The 19148-nt window shown below is 35.7% G+C and overlaps 3 protein-coding genes across 4 annotated transcripts; 1 reads left to right on the top strand and 2 right to left on the bottom strand.

The window, feature by feature from the left end:
• Window positions 1-276: 276 nt before the first annotated feature.
• LOC132602710 (WEB family protein At5g16730, chloroplastic-like) lies at window positions 277-4371 on the bottom strand. Its single transcript, XM_060315494.1, has 4 exons — window positions 3970-4371; window positions 3738-3836; window positions 3045-3249; window positions 277-2797 (listed from the first exon to the last, which is right to left on the bottom strand). Exons 2-4 carry the CDS (start codon window positions 3752-3754, stop codon window positions 599-601), a joined length of 2421 nt encoding a protein of 806 aa, XP_060171477.1. The 5' UTR covers window positions 3755-3836; window positions 3970-4371; the 3' UTR covers window positions 277-598.
• Window positions 4372-6570: 2199 nt separating this feature from the next.
• LOC132602698 (zinc finger CCCH domain-containing protein 56-like) lies at window positions 6571-11245 on the top strand. Its single transcript, XM_060315488.1, has 2 exons — window positions 6571-8074; window positions 10760-11245. The coding sequence occupies exons 1-2, from the start codon at window positions 7300-7302 to the stop codon at window positions 11038-11040; spliced, it is 1056 nt and encodes a 351-aa protein (XP_060171471.1). The 5' UTR covers window positions 6571-7299; the 3' UTR covers window positions 11041-11245.
• Window positions 11246-12474: 1229 nt separating this feature from the next.
• LOC132602679 (RNA polymerase sigma factor sigA-like) lies at window positions 12475-18613 on the bottom strand. 2 transcript variants are annotated; one of them, XM_060315478.1, is made up of 10 exons: window positions 18346-18613; window positions 16896-17685; window positions 16081-16279; window positions 15867-15959; window positions 15640-15768; window positions 15467-15520; window positions 15314-15391; window positions 14826-14888; window positions 13378-13490; window positions 12475-12934 (listed from the first exon to the last, which is right to left on the bottom strand). In XM_060315478.1, the coding sequence occupies exons 2-10, from the start codon at window positions 17573-17575 to the stop codon at window positions 12826-12828; spliced, it is 1518 nt and encodes a 505-aa protein (XP_060171461.1). In that variant the 5' UTR covers window positions 17576-17685; window positions 18346-18613; the 3' UTR covers window positions 12475-12825. The 2 variants fall into 2 exon arrangements, with proteins under 2 accessions (XP_060171461.1, XP_060171468.1); XM_060315485.1 differs by having other exon boundaries at window positions 16896-17682.
• Window positions 18614-19148: the final 535 nt, after the last annotated feature.

Below are 19148 nucleotides of genomic sequence, written 5' to 3'. Positions count from 1 at the left end.
GTTGGGTGTGCGAAAAAAGTACCACATTGATAGCTGAAAAGAAAAAGGAGCTATTTATAAGGAGTTGGATACTCTTAATGATGTGAGGCCTTTTGGGAAAAACCGTGCGGGCTTGGCCTAAAACAGACAATATCACATCATATTAAGAGTATCTTGGGGCCGTTTTAGCCCAACAAGTTCAACTAAAAGATAGCTGTTTCATTAGGAAGAAAAGATGAACTAAGAGATAGATGTTGGAACCAAGAGCAATTCTAGAATGGAAACCAAACTAATGTATACTTGAACAAGCATTTCTTCTTTCATGCAAATTAGAAACCAAATGTACAGAGAATAAAGCTGGAAAAAATGGTGTCAAATATAAAGGATATTCCCAACATGACAAATTAAAATCGAGAAACAGAACCCCCCAAAAAATAAGAAGGAAAAAACTAAAGATGATACAACCTTTTTTCTTATGTAAGCCCCTATTTGAAATATAAACAAATAAGAAAACAGAAGAGCAAAATATTTTAAAACCAACCATATTCCAGTCCAAATGTTTACTCTTTGCTAGTATAACTGCTATATGCCAGGCACAAAGCAGTTGATAACTGATCAGTTACTTCTGGCTGCTGGTGCTTTTCTTCTTCAGTAGGCTTCCAAATTTATGAAACAAAGGTTTTTTCTTCTTCTGATTTTGCTGCTTAGTAGGAGATGTGCCACCATTTTCATGGCTCTCTTCACCATCAGCCTTTGACTCTGGTTTTTCTTCTAGTTCTGCTTCTCTTTCCCATATTTTATTCTCAGCTTTTACCAAATCATCATCTTCCTTTTCTTTGTTCTCAAGTTCATTTAGCTTTCCATTTGAATTATCGACCAGTTTAGAGGCCTTAAGATCAGCTTCATCATGTGAGGAGATTTTGACATCTTCAGGTTTTTCTTCAACAGGTTGCTCAGATTGATAAGGTGGAAGTTCCATCTTAGGCTTCTCTATTTGATCAGAGAATTTCACTACTTTTGGGAGTATGTCATAGTCTTTTTCGCTATCAGAAAGCTCTCCATTTGCTTCAGGTTCATTTTTGGCTAATGATTCTTCAAGCAACATGGACAACTCCTCAACTTTCTTCCAAGATGCAGCTTCTCTACTTCGAAGCTCCTCATTTTCGCGAACAATATTCTGCACCTCATTTTCTTTGTCCGTTAAACGTTCCTTCAACCTCATGCTCTCATCCTTTGCTACACCAAGGACCTCCTTTAAATAAGTCACCTCAGATTCAGATTTCTTTAGGGAATTCTTCAAATAAGCTTCTCCATCTTTTTTGACAGAAGCTTCTTTTTCAGCATCTTCTAGCAGATTTACTAGTCGGTTTATCTCTTTTTCCATCGATGATTTTTCTTCTTCAGTTTTATTCATGCAACTCATCAGATGAAGCTCCTTTTCCTCCCACTCAGTCTTCAATTTCTGGTGCTCATCCTTGGATTGTTTAACAGAACTGGTAAGAACATCAAGTTTCTCTTTTGCGTCGTCAAGCATATTTTCATACTTTTCTTCTGTTGCTTTCAATACCAACTTCAAATCTTCAATTTGTGTTTCATAATGTTCATTTTCATCTTGGTTAGACAACAACCTCTCTTTGGATTCTCTTGCTTCTGAAGAAACCTCATGCAAAGCTGATGCCAAACTTTCCATTGCCTTCTTACTTTTTTCTTCCTCCTCCCTAGACCTTTCCAAATCATTTACAAGTCTGTTTTTTTGTTCTAACAGTGTTTGAATACTGGCTGCTGCTAGTTTCTCATTCTCCATAGCCTGATTCTTCTCCTCCTTCACTGTTTCAAGATCATATATAAGAGAATCTACCTTCTTTCTCAACTCACTCGCTTCTTCCTTGGCCATTTGAGTGTGATGTTCTGATTCCTCAAGTATCCGCACCTTCTCCTTGAGACATGCAATCTCAGATTCTGCATCATGCACCGAATCATTGCTTGCTTCGAGTTGTTTCATGACCGACTCTAGAGTTACTGATGCAGATCTTTCTAGATGGCATGCTTCCTCAGCCTGAGCGTCCAATTCTTCAACCTTCTTCTTCCACTCCTCCAATACATTATGAGCGTGAGATTCAGCCATCTTAGCAGCCTCCAAATCGACATTAAGTTGCTTCATGATACCTTCTTTTTCCACCAATTTAGCTTCATAACTTTTTGCTTTCTCCAGTTCTTCTTTTAGCGTGTTTATCTCGAGTGTTAGATCTTCCACCATCATATTCTTCTCATTAACCTCCGTTTCATTCCAAGAGATCCTGGAATCAAGTAAAGATTTCATTCTCACTAACTCAGCCGAGAGGATTTCCACCTTCCCAGCATGAGTTTCAGCAATTTTCCCAGCATCCTCAGCATTGCTAAGTGCCTTATTTTTGGCCTCACATGCCATGGCCAATTCGCGCTTTACACGTTGAAGTTCCTGTGTGGCAGAGAGGAGAGCAGACACATCAACAGCATGTTGATTCCTCACAGCTTCGAGGTCCTTCTTCCATTCCTCTTCTTTCTTTTGAGCAGATTCAATCCCCACCTGTTCCATCTCAACAGCACGAAACGTTTCAACTTCGGAGTTCTCTTCAGCTTGCTTTCGAGCTACCAAAGCTTCTCTCAGCTTCTCATTAGCTTCCTCAGACAATTTCTGAGCTTCCTTCACTTCTTCAAGAGCTTGCACTTTTTCCTTTTCAACCAAAGCCAACATCTCTTTGGCCTTCTTCAGATCTTCTCGAGCAACATTTAATTCAGCTTGTAGTTCTGATGGCTTCAGTATCCGTGTTGGCTTTTTCTGATAACGATTAAAATCAAGCAGTAACAAAGATCAGAATGCATAAGTTACAGAAGACAAAAAACTTTTCATTGAGACACCAATATCAATTCAAATTTCATGAAGAACTTTCTTTATTTTGAGCCTTATTAGACACTGGCCAAGGCAATGCAACTCAAGCTACATCTCCTTGGTTCCAATTTAAACAAGGCCTGATCCTTTAGTCCAATTAATATGTGTAACGTTAAATGGATTTTGTGAAACTCACATCAGGCAGGGTACTGAGCTTAGAGGACCGCCGTTCCACAGAAGGCTTAGAAAAAATAGCAGATCTAACAGATTTATCCACTGAACGACGCAAATTCTGCAAAGGAGAGGGTGAATCAGCATCAGTTTTAGCTATTCCCCTGCTCACTCTACTGATCCGAGGAGTTGATGGTGTCGAGTTGCTAGGAGTTCCATTAAGAGTTGATCTGGTGCAAGTTCAAATATGCAACAATTAGGTAAACCAGATACTCAAAGCAATTCAAAAAATGCAAGATCACATAAGATCAATCCCATCACCCCACCTCCACAGCATCCAATTAGTAATTTGCTAAACAATTTAGAAGGATCCACGCCAAAGTTGGAGACTTTTTTATCAAATTACAGTATCCAAGCTATCTTTCAAGCTATCTTTTTCTCCTTTTTTTCCCTCTTCTTTTTACTTTTTCGCAGCATTAGCAGGAAAAAAGCAGGTGCACCAGAAAATTGTGCTACACTGAGGGCAATTTTAGATCCTTAGATCAAGCCAATAATGATCCAGCATGTAAGAAGCCAATCAAGCATATCAAGGCAACAATTAACCAAGATGCATAAAATCATAAAAAAGAAGTAGTGATTACTGAGGGAAAAATAATACTAGCGGTTACAAACATGTTACAATTGCAGAAACAACACAGTTCGGATCCATCGCACTTACTTGGATTTAGTGGACATGTTGGTGGTTGACGAGAAACAAAATGCTACTTTATCAACACAAGGGAAGACTAATTGCTGCTAAATTGCTGTCATTGTCTTCCTGGCAAAAAAAAAAATATATATATGTAAGACCGAGATAACTAAAAAGAAATAAAAAAGCTTTATGAAATTATATCAAGAATATCACAGCAATGTTACTACTATTAGCACTGATGGAATTACAAAGAACTTACAGAGAAAAAACTCATTTGAGTTGGTGATCATCTGCCTCTATAGTGGCCCATTACTACTACTTTTTCTATATCAGTTGCAGCTTTTGAATTGCAAGGAGGAATTTACAAGGCTACCCCTGCTAGTTTCATAAAAATGAGAGGAGGTATTTCTGCTTTGGCAGCAGGGTAGCAGTAGTAATAACTCTTCTTTTTCAGGAAAAAAAGTCAGTAGTAGTATGTATCTACTTCTTTCTGCTTTTTCCAGCTGATAAAGATGGAGAATGGGTCAGGCAGGTTTGATGTTGTTTTCAGATGGTCTATTTCTATAATGCTTACTTTTCTTTTACAGAAAGGAAAAGGATAGTCTTGTAGAGTTAACCAACTTTATTTAGTTAACCAATAATCATCACCTTTCTTTGAGAATTGAGATTTTTATCAACTCCCGACTCTTTTAAGCTTAAACTTATACAAGTATGTTGATATGATGGGACCTTGTTCATGTCCCTACAGCAAAGCAAATAAAGATACCTTCTGGATTAACTAATTAAAAATAGCCGATAAATATTAAACATCGAAAAAGTAGCCGATAAATATTAAATGTTGATTTTTTTTTTTGGTATTGGAATTGAATTTATAAATAAGCAATTATGTATTTGAATAAAAGTGTTGAAAGTGATAATAAACAACGACGATAAATAATTGGGGTAATTTCCGAGACTTCCCTTTACGTTTGCCTCTATAACATTCACCTCCCTCGTGCTTTCACATATTACACTTACCTCCATTGTTTTGAATATTTTGTAACCAAACTAATTTAAGTAATTTATTTTCTCTAATATCCCAAGATTACCCTTATGTGGAACTTTTTTTTTTTTTTTTTTTTTATAAATTTTAGGTTTTTAAATATAAACATCTCTCAAAAGTTTCTCAAGTTCTGGGAAGATTTCAAGCAAGTACTCTTTCGTTTCAAGTTGATAACCTTATACTAAACACAACTTTAAAAATTTACATCATCTTGACTCTATTAGCCAAGATTTGCAAGAATTTTGCTGATAAATATTCATTCTGATGGGTTTATGTTCTTTTTAAAAAAATAATATATATACCCGTTAATTTCTATAGAAATATTATGTGCTTTTTTGAGTTTTACATCAGACTAAAGTTTTATAATCTGTATAGTGAAATATGATATATTAATGATTGACTATAAGAACTCTTGGTGCTTTTGCATCTAATATTTGATGTAACTAATAACTATGGCCGGTTATATTAAGACAAAAAAAGGCTGGTTATATAATGTAGCAGACAAGTTTAGACAATGTTTTACATGGGATGAACTTCATCTTTATCTCCCGTTGCTATTGAAGATTAAGATTTCTAATTAGTCTGACTATGCTCTTATTAATGAAACAGATTAAAAATTGTATAAACTGAAGTATTCAACATGGTTAAAATAAATAGGCTACCAAAGATGCACATTCAGGCGATAATGTAAGTATCTCCAACATATTTTTTAATCAATATCAATGTCACTTGATTTGTTTTGAATTCAAATATGAGAAAGATATTCTTACGTTCTAAATTCTTCTTCTTACTTGAAGAGATTGCTATCTGCTTTTAAGCAAATTATAAAGTATAAAGAGAATTAAGGTGAGTATTCTGGTTGATAATTAATGTCACAAAAGGGTAGTTTGAGAAGGTTACAATAATTTAGTCACTTAAATTAGTTTGGTTATCGAATATTCAAAATAAGGAAGGTAAGTGTAATATGTCAAATCACAAGGAAGATGAGTATTATAAAGGTAAACGTGAAGGAAGGTCTCTGAAATTATTCCAAAATACTTTTTTATCGTATTAAAACGCCTGAAATATTCTTAAAGTTTTTACAAAAACTATAAATTTAAAATGTTTTTTTATGCAAAGAAGGACGAACGATGAGAATGAAATAAAGAGAGTTGGGACTTCTGTTTGGAAAGGAATATTTGGAAATTACAAAAATTTGGAGGTAAAATAGTAATACTATAAAAGGTTTGATCATCTGAGACAGCAGTGACCCTTTGGGCATTAATGCTATTATAATTTTTGTAAATATCAAACTGAAGTATTTGAACTTTCAATAAATTATAAAATACTGTTTTGAATGTTTTTTTCAAGCAATACTAATTTTCACTCACATGTCCAATTTTCACAATTGTTTTGTCCAAGTGAAACTCTTTTCCAAAGAAGAAAGAAGGAAAATTTTCTTTTCCGTGACAATTGTCTTGCTTTTCCCCCTTTTATATTTCTCTTTTCAGAATTATATATTGTTCTTTAAATTTTAAAAAAACATATAATTAATTATCCCAAAATCAAGATTTAACACTCACTTAAAACAAAATACTCCACATGTTCTATTTTCACCCTATATTTATTTTATGATTTAAATATTTTTTAAAAATACAACTTCTTCATGCATTGTGCAAAAAAATTAATTATAAAAAATAATATAGAACTCCTTATGTAACTATTAATTTTAAAGAATCAAAACTGAAATTAAGATTAAAGTTTATGTGGCGTGAATTTATTGAAAAAAATTATCTAACCTCTCGAGACTTTGATAAGTACACTTGCATACTAAATAAATCCCTATTTAGGCATAGGCAAATCTAACCTGACCGGAATTGTCCTGTATTACAGTAAACATTGCTATTTTGAGGGGATAAAGATTAAGGGCCAATGACTTGACCACCGCTCCTCCTTTTTTTTTTTTTAAATCTCATTTTCATCCGCAAAAATCATTACCCATAATCTGATCTCAATTTAGTCTTGAGATTTTGTTTCCTTATCTAAATTTACTTAATTAACTGTTTCTAATTTGTGTTGTCTTTCCTTTTCTGTAGCTGCTGTTTTTCAATCTGGGTTTGTTGGGTTTTCTTTATTTTAAACCTAGGGTTTTTGAATTGGCATTGTAGTTGGTCAATCTTGTTTAATTACTTGTTGTACTATACTTATTCTCTTTGCAAATTTGAATTAGGGCATGTTTGATTCTTGAAACTTTGCATTGCACTTTGGTTTCTATAACAATTAAGTGAAAAAGATAGGATTTTTAGCTTCCAATCCCTTATTTTCAAGAAAAGTTTCTAAATTTGGTAACTTTTTGTTCCCTTCCTTGGCCATAAGTGAGTTGGGTTGTTCTTGTTTGTTTGAGTTTCCTGATTTCTCATTCTCTCTGGGCAGTAATATTTGTTGAGGTATAGCTATCAGTGTGTAAATCTTCTTGCTCATAGTTTGAGCTTGTTTTTGTATGTCATGTAACTCTATTTTACCCGTTTTCGGAATTGAATATCTTGGGCCGTCAGATCTGCTGTTTTAATGGATTATATGGGAGAACCTGATTATTCTGTAGGCAATGGGATCCCAGATTCCACTCCCAGTAGTGGTGGTTTCGACGGTTGGGGTCCTAATTATTCTGACCAGGCAGTTTGGGCTACTGAGGATGATTATAGAGCCTGGAACACTGATTCCAATTCCAGTCAGGAGGGTAGACATTCACAAAACCGGTCTGGGAGTGAGCCCCCAAACAAGAAGTCGAGGAATGTGCAGGATTCAGATGCACGAGTTATAGTTACCAGTAGCTCTAAAGCAATCGGAAAGATGTTCTTTAAGACTAAACTGTGTTGTAAGTTCCGTGCTGGTGTTTGCCCCTATGTTACTAATTGTAACTTTGCTCATGGAATAGAGGAGCTTCGCAAACCGCCTCCTAATTGGCAAGAGATAGTAGCTGCACATGAAAGTGATCGCGGAGGAATGGTGGAAATGAGAGAAGAACATCAGATACCGATATTGAGCTCTCCTGATTTGCGTGGGGAGTCTCAAAGATCCGCTAAAGGGAGGCATTGCAAGAAGTTCTACACTGAAGAGGGATGTCCTTATGGAGATAGTTGCACCTTCCTTCACGATGAACAATCGCGATCTAGAGAGAGTGTTGCAATAAGTGTGACTCCAACTGTTGGTGGATTTGGTAATAATGCTACTAGTGGAGCAACCCAAAAGCCTTCAAACTGGAAGACAAGAATTTGTAATAAGTGGGAGACTACTGGTTATTGCCCATTTGGCAGCAAGTGTCATTTTGCTCATGGTGCGGCAGGTATGGATATGACCTTTTGCTTATTTCTGGTATAGAGAGATGATATCAATGTTTACATTAAGATTGATGATTTATGATTGATTTGGCTTTGCTGAAACGTTGATCTGCTTGGTTAATTTTCGTTTAGGTGAAATTGCAAGTTGGTAAGTGTATTAAGGTTCCCTTTTATCTTTTATGGCGGACAGCGACTTATCTTATCATTTATCAGTGCTAACAATGAGATTGCTGAAGATTGATGATTTTATGACTGACTTTTGGCTTGTTGGAAGCTTGGTTAAATTTTGTTTAGGAGCAAATGCAAGTTGATAAGCTTATTAAGGTTTCCTTGTCTTTAATGGTGGACAGCGACTTACCTTATCATCTTAAAAGTCTAATTGGGAACTTGAAATCCAGACAAGCTGAAAATACCTATTAAAGAAACTGAAATTTCTTTCTTCTATATTGGATGACTTCAATACTTATAAAAGTAGTGTAACTCATCAATTGTTTAAGGATTTCATATACAAGTTTACTAGATGGCACTGTACTTATAGATTACTTCCACCAGTTTGGTTTCGGTTTCAGGTAAACCTATGTCTTAGTAGTTAGTACTCTGTGATACCACATGCTATCCTTATTAGTTAAGATTGGTATTTTGAGATGATTGATCAAACTTCTCTTGCGTTTCCGACTTTACCCCTGGTTAAAATGGAGAACTACCTTTAGGTGACCTGCTTATTAGCTTTTCTGGGTAGCATTCAGTTTGTTTATGCACACATAATGAGGGTAGGAAGCCATTTATTTTGAAATTAACTCAAAAGGAGCATCTAGAAAGTGAAAGGGTTGCAAGTGAAATTCTTTGTAGAGTAGAAGAAGAGCGCAATAATTGAAGTTTCTTGTATGTTCACTATCAGAAGATTCTCATTTTCTGTGTTCATTTTCATGAAAAATGGAGAATTGTTCATTTGCCGTTATGTAGTTATCTTGAAAATGCTCCAAAATTCTGGCTGGGAACTATAACAAAGTTTTTTTTTTCCTTATTAAGTGAAAACACAGTAGTAATTTTGCTCCAATCTGATCTACCTTTCCATCCATTTTTCCAACTTTAGAATCTCTTTTTTTTGATTAAGCACCGGGTGTCCGAGGCTCTTTGAGCCCCGACTAATCCCGGGGGTGCACAGGCCCTCGGCAAGGAGTTTCCCGCAAGTGCACCACGGGTAATTCAGGGTTTTACCCAGTCCGATGGCCCTCAGAAATTGTTTGCACCCAGTGGGTACTTTAGAATCTCTTTTTTTCTTCTTTGTTATGCTGATCACTACTTTCCCAGCACTTCTATCTCCTCTTCTGTTGAACACTTGCTAGCAAGAAAACCCTTTTAAATTCTCTTCCCAACAAGGTAAACATTTACCACTCTTGTAACTTCTGTGACTACATATCAGCTGTGTTGCTCGGACTCTTCAAAAATGCTGCCGGGTGCCTCTAAAAGTATTGCAATTTTTTGAGGATCCAACATGTACGACGGCGTTTTTTGAGAGTTCGGACAACATAGCCTATGAGAATCTAACAGCCTATGAGGCAATATTCAGAGAACAATGAGAATCTTGGTGGGAAAGGAAATTAGAGATTGTGCTTTCTACAATCAATTTGTTGGATAGATGGAAGATTAGTTTTTTGATGGGGATGATTGATGGTAGTTCTATTCTAGGCACTGGGAAATGTCATTGACGTTTTGAGTTTATTTACTTGCTTTAAGTTATCTGTCTTACTCTTGTTTGTCATATTAATTAACCTCTTTTTCCTCAACTAGTCTGCATAATAACTGAAACTCTCGTCATTGCCCTCCTCTTTATTGATACCTCTATAGATGAGCCGATGAGGCCATCACTTGCCAAACTAATTGGCTCCTGGGTGGTGAGGTGGGGTTTATTATATCCAACAAAAAGAAAAGGAAAGATAAGGTGGATAAAATTGAATTTCCTAAAATCTTGTTAGTTGGTTGATGAGCCAAGGTGACTATGAAATGAAAATTTTAAAGAATAAGGTCAGCAGAAGGGGTTGGCTGAGGAGGTTGTTGGATGTAGTTTGCAAAGAGTCATAAGACCTGGGATGTGGAAGAATCTAATAAGTCAGCAGAAATTGTGAAACATCCTAGAGATTTGTGTATTCTGGAGAGCATGTTAAGTAATAAAGATTACAGTTTTCCAGGTAATGGAATTAAATGTTTAATTATTTTTGAAAGGAAGAAGAAGAAGACAGAGATGTAATCGAACCTGGTGTACGTTTCGTGTCAATGTTTTCATGTGCAATAGGAAGAGCCTCTCAGGTGTCAAATTCATAAGTTTCATTAAAATGCGGACATAATTATGGCAATGGATTGTGCTACTGAAAGAACTTTAAGTATCATGGAAGCAGTTGAATGTTGACTAAAAGTTGGTACTCATGTAACTATCTTTGGTTTTGCAGTAGAGAGACCTGCGTGAGATACTATGTTGTTTAAGGGTAAAAGGGACTCTACGTGATTGTACGATCTATATGCTACGATACTTAGATTTTGCCATTGTTTGGCCATCTTTCAGTTAATTGTTCAGAGGTCTCACGTGTTACCTTAGCTGTAGCTGTTTGGTTTCATTGGACTAGACAACAAAATTTTGCTCAATGTTCCGTATTATTCTGTGCAAACTACTAACTCTTGCTATTTCATGGCAGAACTGAACAAGTTTGGTGGAGGAGCTGCGGAAAATGAGGGCAGAGATTATATTTCTGTTCCTCCAGATATAAAGCAGGGAGGGGGTTCATTAAGAACATCAGAAAGTACAATGCCCTCGACCAATCCAGCACTCCACACTGATGTTTATCATCTGGGACAGGGTGTTCAGGTACAGCGGCCGACTGGCATAGTTGAGAGGCCTGGCCAAAGGTTGCAAAAATGGAAAGGCCCGGATAAGATTAGTAAAATATATGGCGACTGGATTGATGACATCGAATGAAGGAGTTGTCCTAATTAACTACTGATCTGTTTACCAATGAAGTTGGCCTAGTGTTTTTCCCCTTTTGAACCGAATTTGGGGCATGCCTAACCTTGTTGTATTAGAGCTACAAAGTAGATTAGCTGCTAGTGAGCCTATGTTTGTTCCCTGCTCTGTACTATAGACAACTTGTTTGTTAGAATGATAAAAGACTAAAATATCTATAGTTGAGCCTCTCTGATATTTTTTTTTGGTTGTGCAGATTTTGACTGCGCCATAGAACCTTGTGAAATGCGAAGTGCAAACTGTAGCTTATTGGGGGCAGAATTACTTAAAACGTATACAGGGATTGCTTGCCTCTATAGCTTGTGTAATTAAATAAATGGAGCAACTTTTGAACTGAGATAAAAATGCGGTGCTAGAATTTGGTTCTGTTTTGAATGTTATATACATACCCTATATATTTCATACTATATGACACTATATTATTATTAAAGAGTGAATAGTTTTTCTTCAGTTGTAAAATAATAATAATAATCTGTTAAATCTTTTTAATTATATCCATTTAGAGGTAAAGTGATCGAATATGTGACTGACTGTCATTTGTGTGCATCTAAAAAGCCTTAGTCGATGTGGACGGAAAGCCACTAGCTTTTCTCTGCTTTTCTCGTTCGTGCTAGTCAAAGATCAAGCAGATATATATTTTCTGAAAAAAGACCAAAGAGATATTTTTTGGGAAATATTTTAACTTTTTCGTATCCCAGTTCTGCTTTATCTAAATTGTTAGTGGTATCGCAATTTTTGAGTTCCTTGTACTTTTTTGGCTTTCTTTTTTCCTATTGTAAATTGAGATGAGCATAATAGACTCTCTACGTAAGTAATTAAATAGTACTAACATGAAAATTCTCATTGTGAGCTCTAGCCCAAGGTGAAAGGCAGACCAGCATTTACTTGGATACGGCTTTGGTTAAGCTCACAGACAATTGGAACTTTTAGAAATATCGCAAATAAATTCTTGTAGCATACACATGGCAGACGGTTGAAATTGAAACATGTTAATGAGCTGTTTAATTTAAGTCTTGGTTCAATTCTTGGTAAACTTGTAGGCAGTAATGCCATGAAGCTTTTCCTTTTTCGTGGTTCCCCATAGCTCTGGCTTTTATCAAGTGGCAACTCATACAAAAAGCTCACAGTTCCATCAAAACAAAGCCATGTTTTTGTCAAGTGCCAACTCATGCATACAGATGCTCATTTGGGCATATAGAAACATAAACAGAACTACTGCATCTCATTTATATACTACAAACCCATTTTTTTAGAACTTCCGAACTGTTTGGCACGATTTCACTAATGCTATTATCCCAGACAAATTTTAAGAATTCAAATTCATTTTAGCTATTCAAATTTCAACTTTGATGTGCGACTTTCTTACCACTAATATATGTACAAAGTCAATTAACATTTTCGAAACTGTCTTTAATCAAGATACATCATATAAAATGGATATTATCACATCAGCTGTATGAAAGAAGTCAACACAAGGAACGTATATACAGTATCTGCTTTTAACTATCTCCTATCTCAATAAACACAGAGATATCCTAAAAGATATGAGGCACAAAAACCTTCCCTACATCTTTCTGACTCTTCTCGTAAGAATTGGAGGCTTGGGAGGAGAGCATGGAAGTGGATGAATAATGTCTCTCAGATCTTTATCTATTCTCCTCTCAGGAAAATAGATTGGAGATGCAGGTTACCTTACATTTTATGTACAGTTCGTTTGTAGTTTGGTCTCAGCAAGCGTACTCAATGTTTAACCAACATTGCATCTAATCGTCCTTTCCTAGCAGCATGTTTTAATTTCTCAAGTGCTACTAATCCAACCTGCCTGACCCTTTCTCTGGACAAACCTATCCTGTATAGAAAGAAAATTGATTTTTTCAACATATCGATATATCAGTGAACAAACAAAAGATGAATCATAATAAGAAACTTCACTGCTATAATTTTTTCAAACCAAGTTCAAATTGACGCTGGTTATGAATTTAGAAATGTAAAGTTTCTTTGTCTTTAGCTACCTATTAACTAAATTCACATTGTTGATTATGCCTATCTGATGATATTTCAATATTCCTTTCCAAGAGATAAAAGAAGAATGAAGCACCACACCTCACACCTCTTCCCATGAAGACTAGCTCTTAATTGTATGTTCGGGAAGTATTCTGAGAAATCATGTTAACTAGAATTATGTTAAAAAATAGGTCTACTACAACATGAACTGCGCTATGAGGGCATAGTCTGGATTGGAGAAGTAATATCCACTGAGAAGTAAACAACCAATATCATTAGGACTCTTACCTTCTACTAATATCCTCCCAGGTAAGGCACTCATTGTCCAGACCATAGTACAGTCGGATAATATCTCTCTCGCGTTCCCTAAGAGTTGAGGAAATGAGGTTGTTTACTTCATCCTGCAAAACAGATGAAGTCAGTTATGATTTCTTCACTAGCAATCTATCAATTCAAGTTATACACAAATAAACCTTAGAAGTATTCTCTTGCATTTTTACAAGAGTAAATAGAAGCATGTGATGAATAAAATACAAAAGGTACAGTCTCTTTCCACTGAACCAATTTTGATCAAAGTTGAAATTTTTTAATTGCCATCTATTGGTAATCAAGCTCGTGCCTTGCAAAACTCATAGAGAACTCAAACACATTAGGCCATTTACTCTCTTAGACATTTCAAGTTTACATCTTGATAAATAAGATGAGAAGAAAAGAAGAATGTGGCATAGAAGGCAGCAAGCCCAGCGAACACCACTCCGTGGGAAGCATAGGTAGGTAGAAGCATGATTGATAGTCACAGGTATCATTTTTACCCCTGTCCCGAATTTGACCTAATTTGGAGTGTTATCCTTACTACCAATTTGTTTATATACATTCCTTGCGAAAATAATAAAGCAGTGACATATATTAAGTATTCCTTCCCTGGAGATGAGAAGAGAGAAGGAAAGCAGGTTCAAATTTGATGAGATAGACCTAAAATCACAGGGAAGAAAGTTACCTAAAACGACCTATAACCTCTTGGAATACATGTAGACTCAGCACAAAATAAGGCAAAATGGAAAAAAAGATCCATATAGACTATACATTAGATGTGATTCAGGTTTAGTTTGCTACAGTCTCGTTAGAGATTTGTATGACAACAGAAAATATATAGAACCTCTAGTGCTAGAGAACCTAAATCTTCAAATATTGGATTGCTGGAGCGATATGGTTAGCGAGGATTCATGAACCTGACCTCAACTAATTTGGGATTGAGGTGCAGTTCTAATTTGTTCTAGAAGAGAAAAAGCACAAAGAAGGGAATCCAAGGGAGCAAGATTTCATGGTAGCGCCACGATCAAATATAATGAGGTACAGGTACAAGGAATGTAGGCCAAGATCACACTTCCTGCACGAAATTATGATTGGGAAACTGACCATCATTATGAGTTGATGTATCGATATTGAACCTAACTTTGAGTCTAAGGAGGAAAGACTCATCTCAGGGAGATAATGCTAGAATGAGCTAACTGCCACTAGGATTTTTCAGGCATGCATCAACCAGGGTATGCTGTTGTTGTTGCATCTACCAGCGTTAATACTAATTCCTCTGTAATTTAAGGGAGGGGGATAAATCAGGAAACAAATACCTCAAAAGTTTGATTTTCTCAATTTATGATCACAGGTCACTTATTAAATACCATTCACACATTCACTATTTAATAATAAATTATCAGGATTTATCTTCATTAATTTACCTTGAGCGTCCATTCATCAACTCCATGCCACGGGTTGTTCTCCAGGCGATTATCAGCAATGTACTGCAGAAGAAAGTAGGCCATGAAACATTACTCAAGATGAAAATGGCTGATAAAAAGAAAGGCCTAAAACCTCAAGATCTTGGGTTCAAATCTTTCTAGTAGAATGGCAGTACTTAATTATTTCCCTACTGTGGGTAATGATTATACAAAATATACTTACAGTTGTTCCTTTCTTTAAATTAACATTGTATATCTCTCTGATAATGGGTAATTAATAATTTAATAGTTTATCTCAAATCTCTGAAGTTAAATTGGAATTCGTAATAGCCAATGTCCTTAATTATCAATTCAGAATATCTGTGAGAAAGTCAATATGTACATTTGATTTTGGAATGCCAGGCAGTCTTGGATTATTTAATAAATCCAAAATGCTACCAAACAAAAATCTAGAATACATTTATGCAAAGATTAAGGTTCGGACTTACGCTATGAAGTGTTTCTCCAGGAAGTCCATTTAAAGAGGGAAATGCTTCCCGATCAAGTGAAAATACCTTGCTGCTTGCCTAAAAGAAGAAATATCTTAGAAACGGTTTTGTACAATATGAACTGGAAATGTTTAATCTATAAGATAATCATACCTCAGTTGCATTCCTGACTTTCTTCTGGGACATGTTGAGGCATTCAGCTATTTTCTGATGGTTCAGGAGAAGCACAAGCAAATTAGCAAAAAAGGGCAGTGTAATATTTTACAGTTAACTTTATTAACAATATTCAGAGTATGATATCGATCATTCATTTTGACAGAACTTACTTCAATTGATGGAGTTATTCCATTCTCTCTAAGCTTGATTTTTGCATTACGGATCATACTCAGTCTTTCATGTAGATGTATTGGCAATCTTAACGTTCTTGAATTCTCAACTAATGCTCGGGAGACGCCCTGAGAATTGGGGGAAAAGGTAATGAAATGTCGTCGTGATATTACAAACTTCTGTTGTTTTGAAGAAACTGAAAAACAAAACTAAATAGTAATCTCACCTGACGAATCCACCAATAAACATAAGTTGAGATTTTGAATCCTCTTGAGTGATCAAATTTCTCTATACCACGAAGTAGTCCAATAAGGCCCCCCTATATGCAGATGAAGGAATTTTCCTCAAGAAGTGCCAATTTTGATTTTAAAGTATATTGACCAATGCACAAAGGCAAGAAGTTCTGCGTCTGTAGCTTTGTTCATACAGTAAAAAGTTACCTGAATGAGGTCAGCCATTTCAGTACCCATGCTATCATATCTTTGTGCAATTGACATGACGAGACGAACATTGCTCATCGCAAGCTTTTCTCTAGCCAAGGAACACTCTATCAATGTAGATCGTAAATCAGCACAAGATATTTTCAAGGAAACTGCGAGTTGATCGTCAGAAGGTTCACATCCCAATTTTTTCTCCAGCCTAAAATTTTCCATGGATTAAACAAGCTGGGTAAATCATCTCTAAAACATATTGATGGAAGTTACTCAAAAACGGGGGAAAAAAAAAGACAGGAATTTTCGAATCTTAGCTGAAAAATACTAGTCCACCATATCGTGGTAACATGCCAAGGGGTAAGGAACTCTCTAGAATATCTAATGACAGACATTTTCAAGGTATAAATAATCAAAGCACAATTGCTTCTCCAGCATTCTGCCTCCAACTTGTTTATTTACCTCTCATTTTTTATTAGATAAGGAAGCTAGTAACCATTGGCAACATCCACACTGGCTTAAATCTGGTTCACTCCCATGGCATTTCATAAGGGCATAACAACTTTACCTTATAATGAGTTTGAAGATTTACTAAAATATCAGTAACAGTTTGACCTACGAAATCGTGAAAGAAATGTATTTAGGGAAAACATACAAAAGAAGTTGGACAATCTCGGGAACAGAACACTTGGGTGGGTAGTTCATTTCACTCTTTCTACAAAATTTCTTTTCTTTATAGTAATTTCACTGAAGAGAAGATCAGCTCCTAAAGTCTCATCCAATGTTTGAGAAAGTAGGGTTGGATGGAGTTGTGAGTTCAGTACCTGGACTTCTGCTCTTCTAAATAAATTCCGTATTTGATTTTTTTCGATAGTTGCACCACTTCCACGTGTGTAAGCAGTTCTTGGCTTACTACACCATTTATGTAACCTTTTAAACGGCTTTGTACTAGCTCTGGACCGACAACAGATCTCAGTCGCTTGCTTGCAATATTTGCTGCGGCTGATATTTTCGGAATCTGAACTCTTTTACGAGTATCCATTCTCCTCCGCCTAGCAGATGTCCCTGAACAAGTGATCTCCATCGTCTTCTTAGAGTTCTTCTCATTTGGTGGCAAAGTGGTCAATATCTTTTCAGCTGAAAGATTCCATTGTTTTTCAAGCATTGATTTCTGCAGCAGAAGAAGAACCTCCACTGAATCTTTTTCACTGCAGCTTTCATTCTGCAACTGTTTGAACATTTGAACAAATGGATCCATATCGGAATGATCAGACGCCACGTCTACATGCTCCTTAACAGCCTTAACAGATTGTTTTTTTCTATTGGAAACATAATTGGGGCTATAATTAGATGACTTCTTAGCATTGATCACATTTCTTGTAGGATTGCAAGTCAACGTGTGATCACTGCTAGACGATAACTTTTCAGTAAGATCAGAATAATATAAGGACGAGCTTAGGATTCTATTTCCTGCATAGAGTCCAATAACTGCAGCAATGGCCATTACAAGGGCTACTACACGACGTTTAACAAGGCTTCTGAACTACAACCATGCCAGCTGATGACCAGGTGCTATGTTGATTCTCGAATTTACTCTCCCGAGTTCTCAAGCTTCTGGCAGGAAGTCCACAAGAAGAAACAATATGAAAGAGACAATTAGTTTCTAAAATAAGGATAGTAAGCAGAAAATTCAAACAATCAAGCTACCCCTAGTTGTTTTTCATCAATCAACTTGTCTAATTTTTTTGCTTCCATTTTCTTTTAGTTTTGGATGAGCAATGAAAACAGGAAACTTATGCTTATTCACCACGCTTCTCTGCACCTATAAAAGGCCGACAGAAGGAATGCTCTGCTCGCCTTTATTCCTTAGCTAGGTGAGTGAAGTCTCTATTGAGTTGTGCTAATAATTCTTAATCATCTAGTTCACAAAATGGATTTTCATAGAAGTAATTTCACAGACATGAATAAATTCGCTAGAATGCATAGTCATGAAGAGAATTTACATAAACTAAGCTGTAAAAAATTTGAAAACAACATAACGCTGGTACTTTATGAACTTGTACGATAGATGCAGCGCAACAACGGAAAATAACAAACTATGATCTTACATAACATATCTACAGAGACACATAAGAGATACAATGCAAAAGTGTAATAGGCGATAATGGACAGCAGATTTACAGTAAGTTAAGCAACTAATAATAAACAAATCAAACAATAGTATGAAGATCTCAGGTCAGGTGATGTATTCAGCTTATAATTTAGCAAATATACCTGAATTTAGCAGTTGCACAGAGAATGACGAGAGTGATAGTGTGTGTTGTGTTGCTTACTGAAATGAAAGTGTACTTGTTTTCTTTTGGTAAAATTTGTAGAATGATAAAAAAAAATGTGAAAGTACTGGTGGAAAATAACAGGAGTAGGGGGTTATGATTTTGGATATCGGGGGTCAGGAGAGAAGTTAATAGCCATTGGCTGTAGAGATATTTGATGCTGAGTTCGTGTGGCAGCAAGGCTTCTTTCTTTGGTTTATCAGCCTTACACGTACTCTTTTCATTTTTCTCATTTGTCCTCTTTCTTTATCTCTCTATCTGAGTTTCTTTTTCTTTTAAATTTTTAATTTTAATAATACTAATAAATAAGCTCTATGGTCCCCTAGATATGTACATAGGATGACGCCCACAACCTCGCAGAAATGGAGGAAATGTAAAAATGGATATATAATTCAAATGGAAAGTATTTATTGTGATCAAAATGATAGATCTGGATCCGTGTTCATGTCTATAATAACTTATTTTGCACAATTTGGTCGTCAACTTGGGTTTTGGGTGGATCCTGTTCCTACTTTTGAAACTTTCCACCCAGCTTGTTTGGTTCTTGTAGAAACGTTTATGGAGATTACTATAAAGGTGTCTTTGTAGGAAAACACTTTCAAGACCTATTGTTTGTATTTGTAGGGATGTCAAAATTAGTCTTATTTGATAATTAAATAAATTTTATAAGAGAAAAATTAAGAAATTAAGATTTGCTAATAATTGAAGAATGACTTATTTATTGATTCAATCTATTTTGATCCG

The sequence above is a fragment of the Lycium barbarum genome, chromosome 1 (assembly GCF_019175385.1).
Source record: "Lycium barbarum isolate Lr01 chromosome 1, ASM1917538v2, whole genome shotgun sequence".
Taxonomy (NCBI): Eukaryota; Viridiplantae; Streptophyta; class Magnoliopsida; order Solanales; family Solanaceae; genus Lycium; species Lycium barbarum.
The sequence above is the reverse complement of the archived record's forward strand: the minus strand, read 5'-3'. Positions and strand labels throughout refer to the sequence as shown.

Coding starts and splice junctions, on each gene's coding strand:
- LOC132602679 (XM_060315478.1), bottom strand. CDS start 17,575: ATGGCCATTGCTGCAGTTATTGGACTCTATGCAGGAAATAGAATCCTA. Junction 15,960..16,080: donor AAATGGCTGACCTCATTCAG/GTAACTTTTTAC, acceptor ATCTGCATATAG/GGGGGCCTTATTGGACTACT. Junction 13,491..14,825: donor TTGATGAATGGACGCTCAAG/GTAAATTAATGA, acceptor TCTGTTTTGCAG/GATGAAGTAAACAACCTCAT.
- LOC132602698 (XM_060315488.1), top strand. CDS start 7,300: ATGGATTATATGGGAGAACCTGATTATTCTGTAGGCAATGGGATCCCA. Junction 8,075..10,759: donor TTTTGCTCATGGTGCGGCAG/GTATGGATATGA, acceptor ATTTCATGGCAG/AACTGAACAAGTTTGGTGGA.
- LOC132602710 (XM_060315494.1), bottom strand. Junction 2,798..3,044: donor AGCTCAGTACCCTGCCTGAT/GTGAGTTTCACA, acceptor AATCGTTATCAG/AAAAAGCCAACACGGATACT.